Below are 19,658 nucleotides of genomic sequence, written 5' to 3' on the forward strand. Positions count from 1 at the left end.
CACACTGAGAGCAGGGGACACACTGCCACCATGGACACGCTGAGAGCAGGGGACACGCTGAGAGCATGGACACACTGCCACCATGGACACACTGAGAGCAGGGGACACACTGAGAGCAGGGGACACACTGAGAGCAGGGGACATGCTGAGAGCATGGACACACTGAGAGCAGGGGACACACTGAGAGCAGGGGACACACTGCCACCATGGACACGCTGAGAGCAGGGGACACGCTGAGAGCATGGACACACTGCCACCATGGACACACTGAGAGCAGGGGACACACTGAGAGCAGGGGACACACTGAGAGCAGGGGACACACTGAGAGCAGGGGACACACTGCCACCATGGACACACTGAGAGCAGGGGACACACTGAGAGCAGGGGACACACTGCCACCATGGACACACTGAGAGCAGGGGACACACTGAGAGCATGGACACACTGAGAGCAGGGGACACACTGAGAGCATGGACACACTGAGAGCAGGGGACACACTGAGAGCATGGACACACTGAGAGCATGGACACACTGAGAGCAGGGATACACTGAGAGCATGGACACACTGAGAGCATGGACACACTGAGAGCAGGGACACACTGAGAGCATGGACACACTGAGAGCATGGACACACTGACAGCAGGGGACAGACTGAGAGCAGGGGACACACTGAGAGCAGGGACACACTGAGAGCAGGGACACACTGAGAGCATGGACACACTGAGAGCAGGGACACACTGAGAGCAGGGACACACTGAGAGCATGGACACACTGAGAGCAGGGGACACACTGAGAGCAGGGACACACTGAGAGCATGGACACACTGAGAGCATGGACACACTGAGAGCAGGGGACACACTGAGAGCATGGACACACTGAGAGCAGGGGACAGACTGAGAGCAGGGGACAGACTGAGAGCAGGGGACACACTGAGAGCAGGGGACACACTGAGAGCATGGACACACTGAGAGCAGGGGACACACTGAGAGCAGGGGACACGCTGAGAGCATGGACACACTGCCACCATGGGACACACTGAGAGCAGGGGACACGCTGAGAGCAGGGGACACACTGAGAGCAGGGGACAGACTGAGAGCAGGGGACACACTGAGAGCATGGACACACTGCCACCATGGGACACACTGCCACCATGGGACACACTGAGAGCATGGACACACTGCCAGCATGGACACGCTGCCACCATGGGACACACTGAGAGCAGGGGACACACTGAGAGCAGGGGACAGACTGAGAGCAGGGGACACACTGAGAGCATGGACACACTGCCACCATGGGACACACTGCCACCATGGGACACACTGAGAGCATGGACACACTGCCAGCATGGACACGCTGCCACCATGGGACACACTGAGAGCAGGGGACACACTGAGAGCAGGGGACACACTGAGAGCATGGACACGCTGCCACCATGGGACACACTGCCACCATGGGACACACTGCCAGCATGGACACACTGCCAGCATGGACACACTGAGAGCAGGGGACACACTGAGAGCATGGACACACTGAGAGCAGGGGACACACTGAGAGCAGGGGACACACTGAGAGCAGGGGACACACTGAGAGCATGGACACACTGAGAGCATGGACACACTGAGAGCAGGGGACACACTGAGAGCATGGACACACTGAGAGCAGGGGACACACTGCCACCATGGGACACACTGAGAGCAGGGGACACACTGCCACCATGGGACACACTGCCACCATGGGACACACTGCCAGCATGGACACTGCCAGCATGGACACACTGAGAGCAGGGGACACACTGAGAGCAGGGGAGACACTGCCACCATGGAACACACTGCCACCATGGACACACTGAGAGCATGGACACACTGAGAGCATGGACACACTGCCAGCATGGGACACACTGCCACCATGGGACACACTGCCACCATGGACACACTGCCAGCATGGACACACTGCCACCATGGACACACTGCCAGCATGGACACACTGCCACCCTCCCAGAGCCAAAAGGCCCCAGGAGAAGGGCAGGATCCACCCCAATGTACACCAACCCCCCTATCTGAGCGCTGGCACAGCGCAGACACTCTGTGCTCTCAGATTCCTCTCTCCTGCTGGCACAGACTCTGGGCAGCCAGAAGTGCAGCTCCATCTCACAGCCTGGACAGCTGTTTCCTGGCAGAACTGGAAAGCCTAAGATTTGTCAACAGCTCTGGAAATCTGTACGTTGGGGATCTGTCCTCCATCTAGACACTTACACCTCCTCCTGCAGGCAGCTTGCTTTCCAAAGCCAGATAATGAGCACTCCCCAGGGAAATGGAGCTCCAGCCCAGCAAACTGCAGCAGCCAGCACAATGCCCGTTGTTTCACACGGATTGTGAGCCAACCAGAACACAGAGAGCTTCCCTGCAGTGACAGTCCTGCCTGCAGAGGCCCTTGTGGCAGCACAGGTGCTGGTTTATTTCATCTTTTTTCAGCTAAAGCACATTACCCACGGATACACTCTCTCTCTGCACCCAAGATAAAGCAGCATCACATTTTCTCTGTTTAGACTGGGCAGAGAAAGGCAAGGATGTCCTGCAGAGCCAGAGAGTGCTCTGGTAATTTGGGAACAACAAGAAGGAACAAAGTCTTTGCAATAAAAATTATTCAAGGATTGACAAGAAGTATTCCAAAGTAAAGCCAAAATAATCAGTTCGGTGTCTTCTCATTCTGCAAACACAACCAGATGGAAACCTGCCCCCCACCCCTTGCAATGTTCTCACTTTGCCACAGCTCAGACCTCCCTGAGGGACAGCAATGGCCCCTACAGTCCAGGTGCTGCCTTTCCCGGGAGGTTCCCAAGGACAGACTGGCACAGAGGCAGGACCACAGGGAGCACACACAGAGATCAGTTCAATGACACAAAGCATGGAAGCTGCCAGGGTAAGGCCAGTGCTGCACACAAAACTTGAAAATCTGAAATGGGATCCTAAGCCTGTCCTTTCCCAGTTTCACTGTGTATGTCACATTTTCTCTGGCCCACCTCCCTGTTCCTGTCACACCAGTACGTTCCAGTGGCACGGGCCAGTCTGAGTAGAGCAGTTGGTCACTATGATCATTATATGCCAATAAATCCACTCCCTGTCAGCCCCCTCTACAGAGACACTGCCACCGTTCACCAGTTTCCTTCCTCCTGAAGGAGAATCCTGTCAGTTGGCTCCAAGTCCTTTTCCCCAGATTACAGCTTGGATAATTCCCTTTGCTCTCCATTTATTAGGAAGACAGAGAAAAAGGATCTTTGTGGAAGACAGATGTTCCCACGCTGTTTTGTTTTTAATAAAAGGATCTCCACAACTCTGAGCCTGATTTTCACAAAGTAAGCAAGTTCTGTAGAGGTGGTACCGCCCCAGCCCAGAACAGGTGAATTCCTGATCTCTCAAACACACACATGGTGGTTCCCTGTTCCAGAGACAAACCCCCCGGGGCCATCCATCCACCCTCTAACCCAGGGTGGGCAGGGGGACCCCAGCACTGGCCCCAGTCGGATGCTGGACACTCCTCAGGAGAGCTGCTGCATCAGCCCCATCGGGGCAGGGCTAAGGGCCTATCAACAGGTGGGCATTCAGAGGCAGAGAACTGGAACTCAGCAGAGCATCACCCTGCCATTACCTCAAACCCTCACACACACCTTGAGCACAGGGGGCAGCTCCCAGAACAGGATGCATTAGAGGTACAGGACAGAGACACCAAAATGTCAGGACTGAAGGGGTCAGACTTTGCTGTTTGAGCGGAGGAGGCCACGGGAGGACACACAGAGGTTTCACTGCCAGAGGGCTGTGGTGAGCAGGACCATTCTGGCCTGCTCTGTTGGTTCTTGGCTCACTCCTCACTCAGCACAGAAAATACACCCTTGAGCTGTGCTGCATTTCCATCACGGCACCACACGGAGCCCCGGGGTCAGTAACACACAGCCAAGACAAGCACTCACCAGTCTGTTCTCGTCAAACACCTCGAACAGGAGCCGATGGTTGGTGGGGTTTACCTGCAAGAGAAAACCCAGATGTCACTGCAGGTGCCTTGGCTGGACAGTAACAACACCTGGGCACGAGTTTGGGCAGTGGTTAAACCAGGGCACACAGGACAGGACTAACAGGTTTGATGTGAATCTTCACTCAAACTGGAGCAGCAGAAGCCTCCAGCAGCTGAGAGAGCCTGGCAGTGACACCAGAGCTGTCACAGGCTGTGCTCATGAGGACAGTCCCTGGGAAACACCCCCAGTGCCAGGCTGGACAGACCCACGGGCTCCCTGGTCAGTCAATCAATGCATTGATTGATGGGAGCAAGAGCTCTGCTGCACTGTGCTCAGAATGTCACATGTGTGCTTTGGAGTGCCCATCACTCACCATTTCCAGCCCATTTAACACACATGCCTGAGAAACACTCAACAGGAGTCCCCCCAACACCTGGAAAAGCAAATATACCTCCAGAGAATTGTTTATGCTGAATTAAACTGGAGCAGAAAGACTGACAACGTTTAAAAAGACAAAATCAAACAAAAGAAAAAGAACTCTGTCAGGAAGACAAAAGAGTTGCTACTAAACAACAAAAAAGTATTACAGCATTTGATCCACTTGATGCACTTTTCAGAAAAGCTCTGTAAGCAGGTCAGGTTACTGTGGCCAGCACGTTTCATCAAGGAAAATTAGAAATAATACACCACAAGAGAGTGGTGATGGACTTGCCAGTCTAGAGAAAATCAGGGCACTGTGACACACAAACCAGGGTCTAAATGACCTTATAGAGGCCCATTATCATTTAGGATTTTCAGGAGGTGTTAACAGTGTCCATGAGCTGTATCAGAGGCTGGAGTGGCTCTGTGCACTCACTTTCTCTGGGACTTCAGGTCTGCACTGCCCAGCTGCAAACCCAGAGAAGTCACCTGGAATTCTACCTGACCTTCTTTTGTGCACTAAAATCCAACCACTCTTCCCTGGAAAAACATTCAGTGCAACCAAGTAACGAAGTTCCTGCCCTTGGCATTTGCACCATCTCAGGTTGTGGCTGTGTTTGTCAGTAACTGTGCCCGTTCCTGCTGAGCATTCCAGCCCTGCAGGAGCACGAGGGCACGGGGCAAGCAGCTTTGGAGGCAAACACACAAACAACAAACACAAAGCAACATCAACCGGGCATGTTCCAGTAGTGACTGCGAGTAAAGAGAGACTTACTCGAAAATAAAATTCTTCATTCCACTTTGGGTTCAGTGTCTGGAAAAGAAACAACAATATTTACATGCAAAGTTTCCTTAGTTTGCAATCATCAAAACGTACATGCAAGTGACATTTCTGTAGGAAAAAAAAAGAAAAATATTGCCATAAAATTATCTAGAAACTCTCTACTGAGTAAACCAAACACGGGAGGATATTTGAGTCAGATGATCCCAAAATAGATGTTAAGTATAAATAGAATTTGATGAGTAAAAGGCAAATCACTGAGAACTTATAGAAGTACAACCTGGAGATGTTTCATTCCCAAGACTCATTTAAACCCAGATGAAAAATAAAGTAATTTTAAAACACAAGGGTAACATTAGGGCTACAAAAATAGGAACAGATTTATACTATGAATTAAACAGAAAAATAAAAAAAAAAACAACAAAAGAAACTGTTATTTCCTTGGAATAGGTATGACACTCCTCCTAATCTCCCCCCAGCCCAAGGAATTTAATTTTGTTATAACAAGCTGACTAAAATGCACAGAATAAAATGCCCACAGAGACTGCAGAGTGAGGGGAGCTCAGGCATGACATAATAAATTGATAAAAAAGAGATGAGAACGACAAACAGTGATGTGGCAGCTCAGACTTGGGTAAGTATAAAGACAATTGGACATGTCCCATGGTGTGTGTTTGTGCCAGCTCCCCTCTCCTGCTCTCCCCCAGCAGAGGTTTCCCAGCAGAGCTGACAGGAGGAGCTGGCTCTGCATCCCCACGGTGCTGCTCCAGCAGAGAGGGGGATCTTGGCTGTTTGTCCCACTCCCTGTTCAGACCCCGTGGGTTCCAGCTCCCCCTGTCCCTCTCTCCCCCAGCAGAGCTGACAGGAGGAGCTGGCCCTGCACCCCCACAGAGCTGCTCTGGCAGAGAGGGGGATCTTGGCTGTTTGTCCCACTCCCTGTTCAGACCCCATCGGTTCCAGCTCCCCCTGTCCCTCTCTCCCCCAGCAGAGCTGACAGGAGGAGCTGGCTCTGCACCCCCATGGTGCTGCTCTGGCAGAGAGGGGGATCTTGGCTGTTTGTCCCACTCCCTGTTCAGACCCCATCGGTTCCAGCTCCCCCTGTCCCTTTCTCCCCCAGCAGAGCTGACAGGAGGAGCTGGCCCTGCACCCCCATGGTGCTGCTCTGGCAGAGAGGGGGATCTTGGCTGTTTGTCCCACTCCCTGTTCAGACCCCGTGGGTTCCCTGCGTGCAGCACACAGGGCTGACTGCCCTGCACTCCCACAAACAGAACACGGGAGCTCATGGCAGGGGAGGAAACACCTCCTGCAGGAACAGCCACTGCCCAGGGCAGGGGGATGAGGCAGGGAGGGAAGGGCAGGGATGGAGTGTGGGCAGGGGGAACCTGCAGCTTTTCCCTGAAGGAGCACAAACACCTTCAGTAAACAATAAATAAAAATGAGGGGATAAGAAAAACAACGTTACATTTTAAACACTGATGTTCTAAAAAGAGGGCCCATGTAACAGCACCTGAAGCACTGGGTTCACACTGAACTGGAGGGCACTGCTGCCCATGAGCAGCCCGTGAATTGTGAGTGCTCAGGGAATCTGAGGGGCAGCACAGCCTTTGGTCAGGGCCTGGAAGGGCAGGAATTCCTCCCACCTTCGCAGGTCACACTGGAAGGGCGAGTCAGGAGCACCAACACGGGGAAGGAAATGCAGGGACAGCTCTGCCCGGGACAGGAGCAGGGACACACCAGAGCACATGGCAAGGGGAGCTACAGCCTAAAAAGGGCAAGTGCTGCTCAGATAAAGCACTGCCAGGAGTCAAGCTGAGCTCCATCTCCTCGTGTGTTCCAACCAGCACACAAACTGGGGGCACGGAGAGCAAGGATGCTCCTGAACAGCAGCTCAGTGGGGAGATGGGAAAGGATGTTCAACATTCTGAGTGGGAAAGGCACAAAAGCTCAGCTGAATGAAAGGGAAAAAACTGAAGACACTGGATAACCTTCATCCAGACTTTAAAATTCCAGCAGGAATTTAAAGGCCACACTGATCAGGGTACAGGATCACAAGCCAGCAAACAGCAAATCCAGCTGTCCTGCTACAGAGAGACCCTCCCAAACAGCTCCAAAAGGAAGCACAAGGCACTCCTCAAACCTGACAGCTGGAGAACTGTGGAGAGAGGGAAAGCAAACCAAAAGCCTCAGAAATCCAACACTGGCAGGTCATGCACAAGAAGCTGAATTCTTTCTGAAAACTTCATTCTGTCAGAGTAAGAAAATAATGTGCATTTAATCCCTCTGGCTGTAACCAAGCACTCCCCAGGCTCAGCCCAGCTGTACATGGGGTATGGATCAGACAGAGGCACAAAAAGGGGGCTCTGCAGTCCCTTCTCCCTTCCCAAGGGCCAGACTGCCCCCCAAAATCACCCATGAGATGTGAGCACAAGAAGGGTGGGACACAGTGACAGGGCTGAGGGAACTGGCACTGTCAGAGCCTCAGGTCCATCGTGCCCAGCACTTCTGTATTACTGACCTGAACCCCAGACTGAGAGATGAGTGTGGTGTTTGCCATTTGTGAATGTGGAGGGGGCTGCAAACTGCACAGGGACCACACTGCCTTGAGACCAAATTCCACAGCTCAAACCAGCAATTACCAGCTAGAACTTGCCAACAGGTGAGTTGTTATCACTAACATGGAAATGACTGAGAAAGCCCAGGCTTGAATGACAGTGACAAGAAGAAGGGCAGATGCAGTCCCAGGAATGAAACAAATACCAGGGAAGGAAAGCTTTGAAAAGCTCCTTTTCCCTTTCCACATCCAACCTGGCCCTGTGCAAAGCTCCTCTCACACCCTCTGTGCCTCCAGAACTCCCCCTGGGTTTGCTCAGGACACCCAGTGTGCTGATTTTGGAAGGGCAGCAGCCCAGTTTCCATTTTCAACAACAACATTCTCCTCACTGTTTTGCAGCAATGATTTCAATGAACCATTGCTGAGTCTAAATATCTTCATAAAAATGACAACTCACTATTTTCCTTTATTTTCATATGGGTTATGGCTTTTTTCCTCTCTGCCATCAATACCAGCAAGTAAAAAATAATCCTGTTAAAATCTGAGTGCCCTGATAATGACAAAGTTCCCTGGTGGAACTTTTGTTTCTGTGGATTGAAATTACAAAACTAAATGAAATTCAATTTTGGTTCTAATTAAAAATTCAAACATTCTGGGGCTTTCCTGACAGCACATCTTCTGTTATGTGGCTGCTTCAAACTCCCATATCAGGAGAATATTTTGAATCTGGAAATTTTGAACGGGAATATTAAAGAATGACCATTTTTGCCAGGTCAGATAAATGATAGTCAAAGCAGAGAATCAGGTGACACAGTTGTGTTCCAGTGTTCTTGTCTTGCCAAAGCAATGGAATTAAACAGAGTATACACATACCTTTTTAATGGTTTTTGTCTGCACAAGAGCAAGTTCTCTGTTCTCATCTGCTACATACAAGGACAGCTTCACATACGGGTCACTGCAAAGGAAAACATTGGATTTAATGGCCTGCAACTGCACAGCCCAAGAGAATTTCACAGGGGATTTGCCACCAAATTGGGTCAGACCAGCACTTCCAAGCAGTTCCAGTGGATGTGCCTGCAGTGAAACCCTGGAACTACAGGGAGCCACCTTCACTTGAGGGCTCAGGCTGCTTCTCCCACCATGGAGTTCCAACCCCCCAGCAGGTTCACATGGAATCATCTCATTTCCTTCCCAGGATGCAGCACCTTGGCAACCCCACTGAGCCACGGCAGTGCTGACACCACACACACTCCAGGCTCAGGGAGCAGGGAACTCCTGTCCAGGAAAGCACAGGAGGCACCTGAACTAAAGCTCTGCAGTTCCCCCTCTCCTGCTGGTCACAAGGGAAGGCTCAGCCCCCTCTGCTCTGGCACCACCTGCCAAACTTCTCCAGGAAATTCAAATCCTATCTCTAAGCAGAGCTGCAGAGACCAAGGATACTGAAACAGTTCCATAAGGAAAACAAAATAGTGTCTGGGCCTGCTAAAAACCACTGCAAAACCCATCCACAAATTGGAATGAAATAGTCAGGAAGGTGAGAGGCAATACCAGAGTCCCATCTGCAGATGTATTAAAGGAAGGAAACCCTGATGATCCAGGAGACACAACAATAAATGAGACACCTCCTGAGAGCACAGAGGAAAACCAACAAACCCACCAGGTGAGTGGGACCTTTGGAGCACAGGAAGCAGAGCTGGCTCAGTCTGGAGTTGTACCTGCCAGAGACTTTCATCCTGAAGCTCAGTGACCAACAGGAGGGGAGGCAGGGGATTAAAATGAATTGCTGCTTTCCTGGCCTTCCTCAGACAGACAGACAGACAGACAGACTCACTCCAGAGGGAAGCACCCCGACATGGCACTGCTGGAGAGCACATTCCCAGAGGGGCAGCAATACTGGCACTGGGCTCTGGAATCCACTGGAAAATAACCCAGCTCAGCCCCCAGTTCAGGGAGCATCAGGCTGTGCCCTGCCCTGCTGCTCTGCCCAGGATCCCACAGCAGGACAGACACCGGGGGAGCAGAGCGAGCCCTGCGGCTCCCAGGGGTGACACCATGGGGGACATCATGAGTGGCACATGTTTGAACCAGCAGCTCTGCACCTTCCCTGGAAAACCCGCTGGAAAGGCCGAGGAAAAGTGCTGGGTTTGCCTTGGGAAGGAGGGTAAGTGATTAAACTTGGAAATCTTGCAAAGCAGGAAAGTACAAGTAGGAAACGGTGTGTGAGTTTTTACACCAGTGGCAGTGTCGATGCCACCCTAATGAACCTGCAGCAGGACAGACTGCAGGCCATGGACAGACACAAGTCAGGGAATATACTCCTATCTATCATCAGGCATTCAAAGGACTGAGCAGGGTTTAACAGTCAGGGCTGGTAAAGAGAAATGAGCCCCGTCATCATCACAGCAGGGACTGGAGATGAATGGAACTGACTTGTGGAACACCGACCTTAATGCTCCTCATTACAAACCCCAAAACAATTAAAGCAATAAATCTGACCTATCCTGACAGGACTGGATGAACCTAAAGAGACCATCAGAGCCTGCTCGGATCAGCAGAGCCCTGAAGCTGATAACAGTTCTCCAGAGAATAAACTGGAATTCCAAGAAAACGATGCTAATAAGAAAAGTTACGTTATTCATAATCACAAGTTAGTGCAAGGAGAGTTTGGCAGAGAAACAGCCATCAAAACCATCTGAGGTATTAAGAAATCCTTTTCCCGACCTTCTGGAATCTCTCAGACGTTCAGAATTAGCCACTTGCCACGGTTTTGACAACTCTCAGCATCTGGTATTTTCTTACAGCTCAAGGAATTGCAGATACATAATTATCATCTTTCTCTTGAACCTCAGCATGAGCAGGCAAGCTGCCAGCTCTTCTGGGGGACAAAAGCACTGATGATTTAAAATCCCTAAAAAACCCCAAACTCCAAAAGCATCCTTTAAAATCCATGTCACTTCAGGGCGCTGTGAAACCGCAGCCCGTGGACAGTTTCTCTTTGTTCACTTGAGTCTGGAATCGCATTTGCTCAACACCCTCAAACCAGCTCTGCAAACGAGTCTCCAAACAGCCTCTGCCATGCCCTGATGGATTATTTACTTATTTTAAGCTCCCAAAGAAGGGGGAGGAGAGCAGAGACACACGTGAAAGAACAATGGAACCACCAAGGCCTACGTGGCTCTATTTTTATTTTAAAAGCTGCAACCGCCTCCCCAAGTACAAAATTTAGTCTCCCTGTTATGCAAGTGGGTGCACAGCAGGCTGGGCACACACGGGCACAGGGCACATGCCAGAGCAGCCGGAGCGCTCCAAAGGGCACTGCACGGCAGCAGTTTGGTCCTGCAGGAACCACAGCCCGTCCTGCCCCCTGTGCTGCCCCTTCCCCAGCTCTGCCCCAAGGAACCAACCAACAGCCCCTGCAGTTCTGGCTGCACAACCCGGGCAGCAACCAGGGCACAGCACAACCCGGGCAGCAACCAGGGCACAGCACAACCTGGGCACAGCACAGCCTGGGCACAGCACAGCCTGGGCACAGCACAACCTGGGCACAGCACAGCCTGGGCACAGCACAGCCTGGGCACAGCACAACCTGGGCAGCAACCAGGGCACAGCACAACCTGGGCACAGCACAGCCTGGGCACAGCACAGCCTGGGCACAGCACAACCTGGGCAGCTCCCAGGGCACAGCACAACCTGGGCACAGCACAGCCTGGGCAGCTCCCAGGGCACAGCACAACCTGGGCACAGCACAGCCTGGGCACAGCACAACCTGGGCACAGCACAACCTGGGCAGCTCCCAGGGCACAGCACAACCTGGGCACAGCAGAACCTGGGCAGCTCCCAGGGCACAGCCCCTGGGCACAGCACAGCCTGGGCACAGCAGAACCTGGGCACAGCACAACCTGGGCACAGCACAGCCTGGGCACAGCACAGCCTGGGCACAGCACAACCCGGGCAGCTCCCAGGGCACAGCACAACCTGGGCACAGCACAGCCTGGGCACAGCACAGCCTGGGCACAGCACAACCCGGGCAGCTCCCAGGGCACAGCACAACCTGGGCACAGCAGAACCTGGGCAGCTCCCAGGGCACAGCACAACCCAGGCAGCTCCCAGGGCACAGCAGAGCCTGGGCAGCTCCCAGGACACAGCAGAGCCTGGGCAGCTCCCAGGACACAGCACAACCTGGGCACAGCAGAGCCTGGGCAGCTCCCAGGGCACAGGAAAAAGCCTTTCCTTGAAGCCACATCCCAATTTGATCCTTCCCCGGCCTTGAGGGGTCTGTTGGGCTGTTGATTAACCTTCTCCCAGCCCCTTTCCCCACTCCCCACCCATCCAACCCACCTCCCCTCTCCCCAGTGTATATACAGAATAAAGTCCTTGTTGGTCTCACCAGGCCTCTCACTGTGCCTCCCTCTGCTCCTCAGGAACAGAAGCTGAACATTTTAACACTCCCCAAAGTGACCAACTCCAGATTTATGTCAGGCACCACTGGCAGAGCTCAGTCCTGTTCTCCCCACAGAACCGAAGGCTGAGGGCTCTGGGTCTGTCCTGTTTGGAGGGAGGGAGAATGAGGACCCTCCTGGGTCTGGAGACCATCCACCTGCGTGCAGGTGTGGGGAGGTTCCTGTGCCAGCCCAGCACTGCCCGGGCACTGCTGTACCCCCCTGGACACCCCCATAAACCTGCAGACTGTCCCATGGGAGAATGAGGACCCTTCTGGGTCTGGAGACCATCCCCCTGTCTGCAGGTGTGGGCACAGACAGGTGTGGGGAGGTTCCTGTGCCAGCCCAGCACTGCCCGGGCACTGCTGTACCCCCCTGGACACCCCCATAAACCTGCAGACTGTCCCATGGGAGAATGAGGACCCTCCTGGGTCTGGAGACCATCCCCCTGTCTGCAGGTGTGGGCACAGACAGGTGTGGGGAGGTTCCTGTGCCAGCCCAGCACTGCCCGGGCACTGCTGTACCCCCCTGGACACCCCCATAAACCTGCAGACTGTCCCATGGGAGAATGAGGACCCTCCTGGGTCTGGAGACCATCCCCCTGTCTGCAGGTGTGGGCACAGACAGGTGTGGGGAGGTTCCTGTGCCAGCCCAGCACTGCCCGGGCACTGCTGTACCCCCCTGGACACCCCCATAAACCTGCAGACTGTCCCATGGGAGAATGAGGACCCTTCTGGGTCTGGAGACCATCCCCCTGTCTGCAGGTGTGGGCACAGACAGGTGTGGGGAGGTTCCTGTGCCAGCCCAGCACTGCCCGGGCACTGCTGTACCCCCCTGGACACCCCCATAAACCTGCAGACTGTCCCATGGGAGAATGAGGACCCTCCTGGGTCTGGAGACCATCCCCCTGTCTGCAGGTGTGGGCACAGACAGGTGTGGGGAGGTTCCTGTGCCAGCCCAGCACTGCCCGGGCACTGCTGTACCCCCCTGGACACCCCCATAAACCTGCAGACTGTCCCATGGGAGAATGAGGACCCTCCTGGGTCTGGAGACCATCCCCCTGTCTGCAGGTGTGGGGAGGTTCCTGTGCCAGCCCAGCACTGCCCGGGCACTGCTGTACCCCCCTGGACACCCCCACAGATCTGCAGACTGGGGTCCCTGTGCACCACTGGAGATGCCTTTTACAGCCAATATCCCTCCAAAATCATCATTTATCTGTTCAGATCAGTAAAATACACCATCTTCACATTCATCTCAATGAGTGTCCACTAAATCATGGCAGGCCCGTGCACATCCAACATCAGGGCTGGAGCAGGTCATGCTTGACAAGAGGAAATTCCATGAACCTGAAAATGGCACAATCATTTAAACACACTTAAGAGACAACTCTGCCTGTGCATGCACTTAGTAGAGCTTTAAAAGTTCCAAGAACTTTCAAAAAATCCCAATGCTTTGCTTGGTCACGTTTAGATTCAAACAAATGAGGGAAATGAAGCCCAAAATATGCACCATTAAAGAAGATTAGAATAATGAGATACTTCTTACAAAGTTTTATGGGGAGGAGTAAAAACAATGTGCTAAGGCAGGATCTCTCCGAGTCACCATCATCTCATCCCACTGAGCCCTCTGCCCACTCCTGAACTGCAGGAAGGAGCAGCACAATTACACAGCAATTAACTACAAGGAATGCTCAGAGCATCATTGGCTGTGTTTGCTCCCTGGTTTTATTTTAACATGAGCCTTCTGGGGCTCCTCTTCCTGTCTGCACCCAGAACATCCATCAGGAGTTTTCCTCAAAGAGAAGGAACATCCTGACCTCGCTGTCACACAACTCTTGTGTCCTGTGACCAAAGCAAAGCACGAAATGACCAACCACCCAGGAGCAGAGGAGCAGCAGCTTCCCAACAGAAAACAAACCTTACCTTCTCCTCCACTGCAAAGCCAAACCTGCAATCCACTGTGCCTAAGCCTTCCGGAACCTCATCTCTCCATACCAAATCCCAGAGCCACTTTACAGGCCTCTCATCTCCCTTCCAGTTTTTTATTTCCCAAAGAAAGGCTGACACCTCATCTGACTACAAGAATTGAGCAGAGCTTCATCCAAAGAGCCACTAGAGATAATGACTCACATCACAGACAGCTCAGGAGCTGTGCCCGTGGGTGAAAAAGGGAGTGAAAAATTACATCTCAAACTCCACCTCCAGCGTCTCCTCCTTCCTTTAACGTGCTGTGTTCTAATAAAGGGTAACAACACCAATTCCTTTTCAATTCTGGCTCTCCTGGAAATCTCCTAAAGAAAAGCTCCATTTCCTAAACATGTCTCAAAGAAAAAAAGGTATTTTTCCATCTCATAAAACAGATGGAAGTGTAAATATGGGGTTTCTTTCCTCCCTGAGGGCATTTTTGTGACTGTAAAGCAAAGGTAAATGAATGTTCCAACAGCACCTACATACATCAGCCCCTAGAGCTGATTTCACACTCCCAAAATATCTTAGCAAGTTCCAAAATCCAGCAGGGGAAAAAATAAAAAGAGAGGGAAAACTCTATGACACCCAACTTTTGGAACAGAAAATCTCAGCACAGGAATCCCAGACAGCACCCCTAGCCATGAATGCCACACAGGCTGTGCCCAGAACAGGCTCGCCCTGACAGAGCCCACGGGTCCTGAGGGGCTTTGGAGGACCTGACTGGGCTGTGCTGCTGGAGCTCAGCCCCACCTGCCCTGCCCCTGCCCCTGTCCCTGCCCCTGCCCCTGTCCCTGTCCCTGTCCTTGGCCCTGCCCTGTCCCTGCCCCTGCCCCTGTCCCTGTCCCTGTCCTTGGCCCTGTCCCTGTGCCTGTCCCTGCCCCTGTCCCATCCCTGCCCCTGTACCCATCCCTGTCCTGTCCCTGTCCCTGCCCCTGTGCCTGCCCCTGTCCCTGTCCTTGGCCCTGTCCCTGTGCCTGTCCCTGTGCCTGCCCCTGTCCCTGCCCCTGTCCCTGTCCCTGTCCTTGGCCCTGCCCTGTCCCTGTGCCTGCCCCTGTCCCGTCCCTGTCCCTGTGCCTGTCCCTGTACCTGTCCCTGTGCCTGCCCCTGTCCCTGTCCCTGTACCCATCCCTGTCCTGTCCCTGCCCCTGTCCCATCCCTGCCCCTGTACCCATCCCTGTCCTTGTCCCTGTGCCTGCCCCTGTCCCTGTCCCTGTACCCATCCCTGTCCCGTCCCTGTCCCTGTCCCTGCCCCTGTACCCGCCCCTGTACCCATCCCTGTCCTGTCCCTGTCCCTGTCCCTGCCCCTGTACCCATCCCTGTCCTGTCCCTGTCCCTGTCCCTGCCCCTGTCCCTGTCCCCTGCTCTGCCAGCAGCACAGAGGGGAAACAGGAGGTGCAAGGACACAGGTTAAACCTGGCTCAGCCTTCCCTCCTCCCTTCAGCCCAGGCTGCCCCGGTGCCAGCCCAGGGCCTGAGCCCACACTGTGGCCTGTGCCAGGGTTCTGTGGGTCAGGGGAGCCCCCGTGACCCCCGGCAGGACTGGCAGCCCCTGTGGGTCAGGGGAGCCCCTGTGTGCCCCGGCAGGACTGGCAGCCCCTGTGGGTCAGGGGAGCCCCTGTGAGCCCCGGCAGGACTGGCAGCCCCTGTGGGTCAGGGGAGCCCCTGTGAGCCCCGGCAGGACTGGCAGCCCCTGTGGGTCAGGGGAGCCCCTGTGAGCCCCAGCAGGACTGGCAGCCCCTGTGAGCCCCGGCAGGACTGGCACCCCCTGTGACCCCCTGCAGGACTGGCAGCCCCTGTGACCCCCTGCAGGACTGGCAGCCCCTGTGGGTCAGGGGAGCCCCTGTGAGCCCCAGCAGGACTGGCAGCCCCTGTGAGCCCCGGCAGGACTGGCACCCCCTGTGACCCCCTGCAGGACTGGCAGCCCCTGTGAGCCCCGGCAGGACTGGCACCCCCTGTGGGTCAGGGGAGCCCCTGTGAGCCCCGGCAGGACTGGCACCCCCTGTGGGTCAGGGGAGCCCCTGTGAGCCCCGGCAGGACTGGCAGCCCCTGTGGGTCAGGGGAGCCCCTGTGAGCCCCGGCAGGACTGGCACCCCCTGTGGGTCAGGGGAGCCCCTGTGAGCCCCGGCAGGACTGGCAGCCCCTGTGGGTCAGGGGAGCCCCTGTGAGCCCCGGCAGGACTGGCAGCCCCTGTGGGTCAGGGGAGCCCCTGTGAGCCCCGGCAGGACTGGCAGCCCCTGTGCCAGGCTGTGCTCAGCCAGCAGCCCCCTGAGCCTCAGCAGGTGTAGGTGCCATCCTGGCTCACACCACGCCGTGTGCCCACCCACGGACACACAGCCTGTCCTCGGTGGCTGCAGCAGAGGCAGAACAGCAGCTGACAAAGGAAAAGGCAGAAGGCAAAGCAAGTCTGTAATTAGCCCGTGGAATTCACTGCAGTTAAGGAATTAGCCAGGCTCAAAAGGACAAGGTTGGCCATGTTCATAATAAGAGTAATGAGCTAATTACATGCAAACCTTTCCAGTGCACTTGCCTGAAGTTTCACGTTAATCCTCAGCTGCTGAGGCAAAGCCAAAGCCTTGAGAAGCACTGACTTCACTGTCCTGCCAACACAGTTCAGTGAGCTGGCAGGGCCCGTGGCGAGGGCCAGAGTGCAGCAGCCTCTGAGCAAAAGATGCTGCATTCACACACACTGCCTGGCTCAGAATCCATGCCCCTTTCTAACCAGAAATGTGCATTTCAGCAGTACCACCGTGAGCCACTTGTCATAACCAGCCACGGAAAGTTTGTGTTCAATCAAGTCAAAGGAAAACCAGGCAAAGCAAAGGCTCTAAAGCACCTTCAGTAACTCAGTCCAAGTGCAGTCCCACAGCAGCAGGGAACAGGCCCCCACAGTCCCCCTGTACCAATCCACGGCTCTCCCTTAACGTGCTCCCAGCTGGTGCACCAAACACATCTTGGTTAAGGGAAGAACACAAAGAACTCCAGTTCTTCCCCTTCCACTGTCCCCTGGACAGTGACTGTGGGTGTTGGTCCTGTGCCCTGTGTCCCTCCCTGCCCTTCAGGATCCCTCCCTGGCCGTCCCTGCTCCCCTCAGAGCCCCCCCAGTGCTGCTGTCACACCTCCAGGTGGGCACCCCACACCCTGAGAACCCACCTTAGGAACATCCCTCACTATTCCACAGCATTTCAGGCCTGTATGAAGTCACCTCTGCAGCAAACACTGTTCTGTGCCTGAGCCACAGTGACACAAACCACACTGTGCATCAGCTCTGCCACCTGTCAGGCACCATCACCAGCTGACTCCACCAACTCGGCTGAACAAAAAGTGGTCCCCCAAAAGAAGGGGAATTCTTGCTGCTGGGCTGAGGAACTGACCTGGCCCAGCAAGAGCTCAGTGCAGGGATGGGCACAGGAGGGGCTGCTCCCAAAACAAAAGCAAATCGAGCCAAGAAAATTCTTCCCTGTTTTAGAGATGATAGGAAATTTGCCATGAGTCATCACCCAAGACTTGGTTACAAAGATGGAGATTTGTCATCAGAATATGCTCAGCAAGATGGATTTTCAGGCAAAGCACAGGGGTCAGTGGCTGCCTGTCAGAGCTGTGCCTGTAACAGAAGGCAGCTGCTTTCAGATCAGACAGGAATTGCTGAGCAGAACAGCTCCAAGAACACTGATCTGACTCTGCTCAGAGGGGGAGTTCAGTTTTGTTCTGGTGTGCTATTACTCACTGCTGCAAGGAGGTTTGGAAGAGATTAACCACACACTTTCCATCTTACCACGCTGCTCCTTCTGCTTGGAAGCTACCAGGGACCTGGATTTATGACCTCCTGGACCACAGCAGGGGCAGCCAGGCGGATGCTTTTCCTTCTCACAGGCAAGAAACAATAAATTGCATGTCACCAGATTCGGGCTCCTTGAGACATTTTTTTAATTATTTAAAAAGCAGAGCTCACAAGTTAGGACAGGCTGGGATCCACTCATATCCTGCTTTTTCTGCCCACACTGACTGGGATACACAAAACTTTCTGGATAAATTAATTCTTGAGTGAACTCTCCCTCTGCAAATATTAACTCTGCATCGGGGTGTCCGCTGGGGGAAGGCAGAAGGAACCAGCCTGGTCCTTTAGTTTGCTGGCAGTGACCAGGGCATGCAGAGCCTGTTATTTAATGCACACCAGAGGCACTCACAGCAGCAGAAACCACACTGGCCAGCAGCAAACCTGACCCAAACCCAACCAACCCCCCGTTGAACCCGCTCCAGTCACTCCGGGGACCAGAGCGGTTGTTTCTGGCAGTGACTCCTCTCTACACCTGCCCACGCTGCAGTGGCTCGTGCCAGGGGGTGGCTGCCCCCAGCCTGCTCTCCTGCCTCCTCCAGAGCAGCTTTGCTGGGAATGCTGCCAGCAGCAGCCTCCCTGTTCTGACATGGTTTGTGGTGTCAGAACCCCCTCGCATCTGACATCCATCCGAAGTTATTGCTGCACTGCCAGGGCGTGCAAAGCTTCTCCCAGGCTGCCTGAGGGCCAAAGGCACAGCCTGCCTGCAGCCTTGTGTTCCCTGCTCCACTGCTCTTGCCTTCCACAACACCTGGAGCACATCCTTCACCCTAAGTTCTGATTTTCTTTGCACCTTTATTTTTACCAACTAGGTGAAGATTTGGACACCCACAAGGGCTGAGTGAGCAGTTGGGACACAAGGCAAAGCTGCAGGACAAGAGCAGTCTGGGGGGACAAGGGGAAACAAGGGCCCCTCAAGGCACCTTCCCCAGCCCTGGGATTTGCTGTGCCCCAGCTGACACCCCTGCCAGCACTGCCAGCTCAGAGCTCTGCCCTGGGCTCCCCCAGGTGTGTGGCCCCAGTCCCTCTGCCCTCGGCTGGGCACGGGCAGGCTCTGCCACAACAGCTGTGCGAGGGCCAGCCCAGCTCAGGACAGTGGGCAAAGCCTCATTTACAGAGTAATGGCTTATTGGGAGCAGCACCACTGACACCTCAGAGGAACAGCAGGTTCAGAGCACACCAGGGAAACTGGTCCTTCTGCCACCAAGGGATCACTCCAGCCTGGCAATGTCAGACATGGACAATCCACTACAACAGATAAGACATCACTAAGCTTAGCTGGAAGAATTAACAGATAGAAAAAGTAGAAGCTACTGATCACTCTGATCCATTCTCCATTCTCCTCAATGATTTTATGTGACAACAAAAGAGGAAGAAAGACAGAAGTTCTACCTCAAATATTTAATACCAAAAGGTTTTCCTTAGAAGATTTTATCAACATGCCTCCTTTTCTTGTGCAGACACAGGTGAACTCACAGATCACAGCAGACAGCAGGAAAACTGAGGGGCTGAACACACACACTCCCTGCCTTCAAATAACGAGAAGCACTTGACATTCTTGTATCTGCACAAAGAAACTTTCCTACTGAGCAATTATCTGATGACAATTATTTTTCACTATGGCATTATAACCTTCAGGAATTATTACCAGTTTCTCTTAGCA

At 53.9% G+C, this 19,658-nt stretch overlaps 1 protein-coding gene across 7 annotated transcripts in view; it reads right to left on the minus strand.

Annotated features, from left to right (window-relative positions):
• Window positions 1–19,658, minus strand: part of NEDD4L (NEDD4 like E3 ubiquitin protein ligase) — a 108,283-nt gene that overhangs the window by 45,897 nt on the left and 42,728 nt on the right. For all 7 annotated transcript variants that reach the window (XR_011700031.1, XR_011700033.1, XR_011700036.1 and 4 more), the window contains exons 3-5: window positions 8,632–8,713; window positions 5,202–5,240; window positions 3,965–4,018 (exon numbers count right to left, since the gene is read on the minus strand). Coding sequence is in view for 1 of the 7 variants with exons in the window: in XM_071581714.1 (XP_071437815.1) it covers window positions 3,965–4,018; window positions 5,202–5,240; window positions 8,632–8,713 (175 nt within the window). In the remaining 6 variants the exon portion in view is untranslated. The remainder of the gene's footprint in view (window positions 1–3,964; window positions 4,019–5,201; window positions 5,241–8,631; window positions 8,714–19,658) is intronic.

Source organism: Pithys albifrons, chromosome Z (assembly GCF_047495875.1).
Source record: "Pithys albifrons albifrons isolate INPA30051 chromosome Z, PitAlb_v1, whole genome shotgun sequence".
NCBI lineage: Eukaryota > Metazoa > Chordata > Aves > Passeriformes > Thamnophilidae > Pithys > Pithys albifrons.